This window comes from Larus michahellis, chromosome 23 (genome assembly GCF_964199755.1).
Source record: "Larus michahellis chromosome 23, bLarMic1.1, whole genome shotgun sequence".
NCBI lineage: Eukaryota > Metazoa > Chordata > Aves > Charadriiformes > Laridae > Larus > Larus michahellis.
In genome coordinates this window covers 3,362,418-3,370,009 of record NC_133918.1, presented here as the reverse complement: position 1 = coordinate 3,370,009, position 7,592 = coordinate 3,362,418, and the positions used below count along the sequence as shown (strand labels likewise).

General features: G+C 51.7%; 1 protein-coding gene across 1 annotated transcript; it reads left to right on the top strand.

The window, feature by feature from the left end:
- Nucleotides 1–2,730: 2,730 nt before the first annotated feature.
- On the top strand, nucleotides 2,731–6,743 carry LOC141734235 (activated RNA polymerase II transcriptional coactivator p15-like). The gene is made up of 5 exons (XM_074565716.1): nucleotides 2,731–2,833; nucleotides 3,018–3,087; nucleotides 3,308–3,424; nucleotides 3,629–3,737; nucleotides 6,090–6,743. Exons 2-5 carry the CDS (start codon nucleotides 3,019–3,021, stop codon nucleotides 6,167–6,169), a joined length of 375 nt encoding a protein of 124 aa, XP_074421817.1. The 5' UTR covers nucleotides 2,731–2,833; nucleotide 3,018; the 3' UTR covers nucleotides 6,170–6,743.
- The last annotated feature ends 849 nt before the right edge of the window (nucleotides 6,744–7,592 follow it).

Here is a 7,592-nt window from a genome sequence, read left to right as displayed (position 1 = left end):
AGCAATCCTGCTGCAGCTTGACTTGATGCGTATAACACTTGCAAGTAGTGGGCGAGAGAGAGCAGAACAGGCCCAGGTCATCCTTCCTTCCAGCGCAGCCTGTCAACCTTCGGTCTTCCAGATGAGAAGCCCAAAGTTCAAGAGTCGAAAACTTCCCCCAAGGCAACCTGGTGTGGTTGTAGCATTAAAGCAAACACTTTTTGGCTCCTTGTGGTCTCGACGATAAACCGCTAACGCTCCTCATGCGGTGCCAGAAGGCAGTGGCAGCTTTGCGAAAGAAACGTGGATAGAGGTAAAGGAGGAGAGTTCATAAACCTAAAGGGCAGTTGGGATAGAACATTGCTGTCTCCCACACAAGCGTAATTAGTCCTATAATCTGATTGGATTTTTGTGCGTCTCTAGCTGGCTGCCATAGAAAGGAGTTTTTACTACAGATAAGGGTTTATGCTTTTGATCAAAGTGCAGGTGCACTGCAGCGTTATACACTCCAATCTGAGATAGTCAAATTCCAGCTTTCTCATCGCTGGAACAGAGTCCCCATCCTGGGAGTGAACTTACTTCCCGCATCGCTGTGTCCTTCGGGGAGCTGACGGAGAAGCTTGTAAGCAGACGCTGCTATTCTGCTCGGTTTTGAAAAAAAAAAAACCAAGGAAAATGGGGCTGATCCGTACTGCAGCATGTCTCATCGCTTCTGTCGCCAACTTGACACGCGAAGGCAGAAATCCAGCAGCTGTTCTGCTAAAATAAAAGTTCTCCGCGACATTGCAGAAGAGCTCTGTGTAGCCGATTCTTGTTGCCATGATTTTTACCGATCCTTTTTCTCAGGAGTTCGCCTGGCCTGGAAGGAAGAAGCTTGGGAAGCGTTATGTCCACATACACACAAGTGGCTAGCAGTTGATGCTTTTAGCTATAAAACAATTTTCTCTGCGATCCATCTGACTTTACCTGTCATCCTGGCGCTGTCAAAGTCTGCAGCTCCCAAAAATCTGTTTTTTTCCATCAGGATTTAAGCACTGAATTTATTAATTTCTTTTGTCCGCTCCCACCCACGCATGCACTACTGGGGATTGTGTGCGAGTAGTTTGGACTATCGGAGTTGATCCCCCGAAGGCGAGAGGTTGGTTTATCGTTATGAAATAAGTACTGCTGTGAAATAAAAACTCCGCCCTCGTACTCGGTGCTAAGAGGAAAGACCCTCGAGCCAAAATGGAACGAGCTATCTGTGGCTGGGGGAGTCACCGCAATCTATGTAGACATTTAAAACCACAGATACCCAAAATTAACTGTGGGCCTTGGTTTGGGGGGGGTGTGTGTGTGTGTGTGTGTTGTTTGCTTGTTTGCTTTAAATCACGTGCTCTCATGTTCTTCGTAGCACAAGCCAAAATACCGAGCTTCTCCTGCACCCGATGGCCAAGCTGGGTTTTTACGTTTAAGAGCCATTCGGTCTTGATTTCCCGATCTGAAACGATGGGGGTGCCGTTGTCTGTCTCAATAATTGGGCCTCTGGGTACGCAAATGTGGGCTCCTGCCTCCTCACCCTGATCCGCTTCGTTTCCATTCGTCGTTAACGGGGTAGCAGCTTCAAGGTTATAATCTGGAATGTTTGCAGCTCAGGAAAAGAAGAGTTGATTTACCTTTATTTCTATGATCTAGTAATGTTAACTCAATTATTTATCTCTTGTGTGTCCTAAAGAACAAATGTATGTTGAGGTGAATATTTAAAAGCTAATAGACAATTCAATGCAGTTGATTTACATATTTTTTTTTCTGACTATAAATGTAATAATATTTAAGTATTTTAACATTTTTCATTTCCTTGTTTGTCCCTTTTCCCTTGGAAAAATAAACCGAGTGAGTAGGTTTGATGAACAGATTTGTTGGAGAATTCTTTGTTGCTGGAAGCTCAAAAAACAGGACTCTCTTTGCGTTATTTGAAAGAACAGACCCCTGGCAAAAGGGGAGAAAACGCAAGTGTTTAAGAGCTTCTATAATCCCTTCTATATAGTCAAAAATAAAAAAGTACGACAGAAAACATTTACAGACCCTGAGCAGGATTCCAGCACCTTGAGGTGAACGATTCCCGTTTATTTGGAGGGTTTGTGCTGATTTGAAACAATTAGAAGTTTCTGTGCAAGGCAGCTTCAATCCTGTGAAGAAGCGGCTGCCGGAGAAGCCGGTGCAGAGCGTGCTGGTGGTAGATTGTCATTAACAAATGACTTTTTGGACACTTACAAACTATTTATTCAAATTATAAGCCTGTAAGAGGTCTGGTCTCTGAGCGTGAGTCGGTCCGAGCCTGACACCCCCCAGCGGTCGTGGGAACCAACCTGAAGGCAACAGACGGGGACGGGTCCCTCGTACCGCCCCGCTGGCCGGGGGTGATCCCGCCGGGGTGCTCGGCTCTGCCGCTGGCTGACGGGGCCCTGGAGCCACCGGGCGAATCTGCCGAGTCCCGGGAATGAGCTTCCTGGCCGTGTCCCCCTCGGCCCTTCCCGGCCGTGTCCCCGGTGTCCCCCTCGGCCCTCCCCGGCCGCGTCCCTGGTGTCTCCCTCCGGCCCTTCCCGGCCGCGTCCCGCCCGGCTCTCCCCGGTCGTGTCCCCCCCGGCCGCGTCCCCGCAGTCCCGGGCCGGGCGGGGGGATCCAGCCGGTTGCCAGCTCCGGTTCCCGCCCGGGGCGGGGCGGGGCGGGGCGGGGCTCGGCGCGTGCGCGCGGCGATTGGCCGAAGGGCAGCGCGAGGGGCCGCGGGATTGGACGGCGGCGGCGGCGGGGGGCGGGGCTCGGCCCTTCGAGAGCGCCGCGGGCCGGCGCCGCTGCAGGTGGCGCGTGCGGTCAGGTACGAGCGGCGGCGGCGGCGAGGGCGGCCCCGGCCCCGGCCCCGGCCTCGGCCTCGGCCTCGGCCTCGGCCCCGGCCTCGGCCTCGGCCTCGGCCTCATCGTTTCCCTTTCCCTTTCCTCCCCTCGGGCCCGGCGCTTCGGGCGCTCCCCGTCCACTCCTGGGCTGACCGGCTCTTCCCATAGGATGCCCAAGGCCAAGGAGCTGGCGGGGACGAGCAGCTCGGGGAGCAGCCCGGAGGAGGAGGAGGGGAAGGTACCGCCACCCCGGGGAGAAGGGAGAGCCGCCAGCGGAGCCTCCCGGCAGGGTCTCGGTCCCGAGGGCAGGTGACGGGCCTGTCCCGCTCCCCCGGCTGCAGGGGCAGTGGCCTCGGTGGGCCCGACACCGGTGACACGGCGGAGGGTCGGGAACGGCCTGGGAGAAGGGCTGTGGCTCCTCGGACCGGGCTGTGCAAACTGATGATCTCTCTTTCTAGAAAAGAAAGAAAGAAATGTCTTCTAAGTCAGAGAAAAGGCTGAAAACAGAGGCCAAACCTTCAAAGGTGACAGAAAAACCTCCAGGACAAGGCAGTGAGGAGGAGGGCATGTTCCAGGTATGGAGGGCAGGGGTCCGCTCTGGGAGTGCATCTTCCTCCTCCTCCTCTTTAGCACAGGTCTCCCCTCTGCCCACAGCAGAGCGTTTCTGTAGCTCCTGCTGCTGCTCCTTCCCTGCTCTTGGGCGCCCAGAGTGACCCGATGGGCCCCCCAGAGCCGCTGGTTGCGGGGCTGGGTCTAACGCAGGCTCCGTGTCCCCGCAGATCGGGAAGATGCGTTATGTCAGAGTGTCCTGCTTCAAGGGGAAGGTCCTGGTGGACATCAGGGAATTCTACACTGACAAGGAGGGCAGCATGAAACCGGGGAGGAAAGGTACAACCGCGTGCGCTAAGTGGCAGCCGGGGGCTGCATCGGCCTCACTACCTTGGCTGCTGGGTCTCCAGCTTGGCCAAATAAATGCTGAGGGATTTGGAACTTTTTTAGTGTGGAAAAAAGAGAGCTGAGAGGGGGTCTTATCAATGCTTAGAAATACAGAAAGGGGGGGTGTCAGGAGGATGGGGCCAGGCTCTTCTCAGTGGTGCCCGGGGACAGGACAAGGGGTAACGGGCACAAACTTGCCCATGGGAAGCTCCATCTCAAGACGAGGAGGAACTTCTTTGCTGTGAGGGTGGCAGAGCCCTGGCACAGGCTGCCCAGAGCGGTGGGGGAGTCTCCGTCTCTGGAGACATTCCAACCCCGCCTGGACGCGTTCCTGTGCCCCCTGCTGTGGGTGACCCTGCTGTGGCCGGGGGTTGGAGGAGATGATCTCCAGAGGTCCCTGCCAACCCTGATGTTCTGTGATTGTGTGGAAGGGAGACCCGTGCACGCCGCGCTGAGGGACTGGGGAGCTGAGCAAACCACACGGGAGGGTTTAGCACTTTCTCAGCCTGGGTGGCAGCAACCGAAGAAAAAGCACAAAGAATGAGTGAGCGTGAGCCTCCAGTGAGACGTGGAGCTTGGCAGGACCGCTCTGAGGGGCAGTGCAGGAGGCTGCTGCGCAGGACTATGGTTCCACCTCTGATCACCAGCCCTTTCTCTGGCTGTTGGCCGGGGCGGAGCTGCAAGGTGGAGGAGAGGAGGCTGAAAACACTGACTCTGGCTTGGCTTTCTTCTGTCCTACTGCTAGCTGACAAACTTGGGTTTCGGTACTGGTGATGCCTCAGGCAAAAAGGTGGCATTTTTCATGTTTGCCCCTAATCTGTAACGATGGAGCTGTGCTTAGCAGGGAGAGCCTCCCAGAAGTAAATCCATCCCTTCTTACCTTGGTGGGGACAGGAAGGTTAAGACCCTTCTGGATGCCTACCAAGGCACTCCAGTGCTGCTGCGTTAGGTGCTCCTTAGTCTTTTGGCAAGGTGTCTGATGATGAGATACAGTGGCACGACTCGGGTTGGCCCATCACAGCAGCACTACCTGAGCGGGTGACGCAAGCAAAGGCAGCCGGAGAAGGGAAGACATGTTGGGTTTTTTTTCCTCCAGAGCTCTTCAATAGATGAGTCGACACTCAAGCCTTTTGCTTTGGGACTTTGACAGTGGCTTGCCCCACAGTTCACAGGCCCTGGACTTGTTTCACTTGTCCTGTGTGTTGTGCCCAGCAAAAGATTCAGTTAATGCGGGGTTTCTTGAGGAACGTTTTGGTCCTTGCTATAGATCTCTGTGTCAAGGCAGATGAATTTGTTCCAGCTCAGTCTGCTTCCTAACCAGTACGCATGGTTTTCCTTCCAGAAATTAATTTCCTTCAGAGAAGTTATGAGTCTAAATTACTCACTTAGAGGGAACTGTGTGCCCTGTGTGAAAATGGGGAAGCAAAGCCCTCGAGTCTTTCTGTGCCGTGGGGGGCAGAGAGGGAAAGGAGCATTGTGAACTCCTTCCAGGCTGGAAAAAGCACACCCACAATGTAAGACAGAAGATCTGTCAGTTAAAACAGAGATCATGAAGAAATGTGGTTTGTTTTGTGTTTTTTTTTTTTTAATTTTTATTTAAATACTGCCTCTGCTGTTTTTCTCAAGAGTTCTTGGCCCCCGATCTTTATCTAGAGAATTTAATAAAGCTTGGGCCCAGTTCTTTAATGTGATTCTTAACGAAGCCAAAAGGAACAAGCTGACAACAGCTGGCTGGAACCCACGCAGCAATTCCACTACCGTGGTTTTTTTGTAAAGGAGAGGGATAGGACATCAAGAGTTTATCTCTGCTGGATCTAAAAAGCAGCCAGTTCTTCTCTAGTGTTTAAGCCACACTAGTGAGTTCTTGTTAGCAGCGTGTTGTTGGTCTGTTTGGTTTTTTTTTTTTAAATAGAGCTAGAGTTGGCATTATTTCCTTTGGGCAGTCGAAAGGATGGTGTCCTAATTGCTGTGTGGAGTCAGGTTCTCCTAGAATTTCTTCTCAGCTCATGTGGGTGGGAATTTGTACCAGGGAACGGGCTATAAGGGGCTGTGGGACTCTTGAAAGGCAATTATATTTTTATATTCTGGTATTGCGCTTCTGTGATAGCATTGCGTACTCCTTGATGCGGATGCTGAAGTGCTGGCACCACTGCCATGCTTAGAAGGCTGCTTCTCTTCCTGGTCCGTGCCTCTGCCTCAGATTCCAACGTTCCCTCCTGTAGCTAGTCTGAAGGAGCCGATCTGGTGTGCTACTTGGCGTTTACCCCTTGCCTCCTTTGAAACCTCTCCTCCCGCTGTTTCTAGGGATTGCTCTGTCTGCAGAACAGTGGGACCAGCTGAAGGAGATCGTTCCTGAGATCGATGCCGCAGTCAAGAAATTATAAGATGAAGAATCTTGGACACCTTCAATCTGTTTCCTTTCACTTAAGTGCACTGACAAGTCGAAAGCCAAGGTTTCTCATCTGGAGCCTTCCCCTCACCTTGCTGGGGCTTCCTCACTGAGGTGGCGGTCATGCTGAAAAGACCAGCGACTCTTCTATTTTCAAGAAGTAGCTTGTCAGGAGCACCTGGAACTAGAGGCAGTGCTGTGAAGAGACACGCCAGCACCTTGGGTCTCAAGCAGACTCGAGGTCTGTGCTGGTGAGGGACGTGACCCCGACCTGGCTTTCCAGGTGGCTTCAAGTCTGCCTGGTGGGATGCTTTAACTGCTCTGCATCTGTCACCGTCTGCCACTGGGTGACCGTTGAGCAAGATGGTTTGTATACCTCATGTTGGCATCTGTGTTTCCTCCATATGTTATTCTGGCTATTTCAAGTACTTTCTGTGTTGTTGAGGGTTGTTTGGTGGTATTTTTGCGTAGGGTTGTTTTTTTTTTTGAGTGAAGAAAGGGATTATTATACTTTCGCAACTGGTTTGTGTGTAGAGGGTGAATATGCACAATAAATGTGTTTGCATTATAAAAAAGAGCGGCGTAGTGTTTCACGGGCTGGCATCTCAACTCTTTGTTTCAGGCACCCTTCTTTGTAGGCTGCTGGTGGATTTCCCTTTCAGAAGGAGAGTGCTCCAAAGTGTTTATTCTCATGATATGTTCCCAATAATCCTGCTACACAGAAGCAGTCAGACAGCGCTCTGCTCCAGGTCATGGGAAGGGCAAGCTAGAATGTGAGTCATTCAAAGGAACTGGTAATTAGGAGGCCTATTAAATAGAGGGGAAATTAAAGTGCTAAGGAGGAAAAAGAATATTCCTTTCCCCGCGGCAGAGAAAAATGACAAGCTATGGAAAGAGTGGAAAGAGGATATTTTATGCTCGAGCTCTAAATGGATCCCACTCTGGGATCAGATGCAGCAAGCGCAGCCTTCCTCAGCAAGACTTTTCCAGACTTTTCAACAGCTTGCGTCTTCCATCTATTTTTGGGTTTTCTCTTGCCCTGGTTTCCATAGTATCCGAATGCTTCATGCTCTTAAATATATCTGACACTTGCAACACCTTGGTGAAGTAGGAGGTACCCTGTGGAGGTGCTGGGGCTCAGGGCTGTGTGCAAGATGTGGGGTGGAGCAGTGAATCGAAACTAGGCTTTCCTAAATGCTGGATTTGTAACTGCTGGCTTAACCTTTCACTAGGGATAGCAGGAGGAAAAAAGAAAAAACAAACCTTTCTTCATAAAACCGTCTCTTAAAAAAATTTTGAAGGGCCTGGTGCTGTAGCTGCTTGGAGCAAGGGTGGAGATGAACAGACGTGATGACTGAGGATTCTCCTCTAATCCTGTCTTCAACTATTCTCTAGTCAAGTGTCACATTTCTTTCTCT

Coding starts and splice junctions, on each gene's coding strand:
- LOC141734235 (XM_074565716.1), top strand. CDS start 3,019: ATGCCCAAGGCCAAGGAGCTGGCGGGGACGAGCAGCTCGGGGAGCAGC. Junction 3,088..3,307: donor CGGAGGAGGAGGAGGGGAAG/GTACCGCCACCC, acceptor CTCTCTTTCTAG/AAAAGAAAGAAAGAAATGTC. Junction 3,425..3,628: donor AGGAGGAGGGCATGTTCCAG/GTATGGAGGGCA, acceptor GTGTCCCCGCAG/ATCGGGAAGATGCGTTATGT.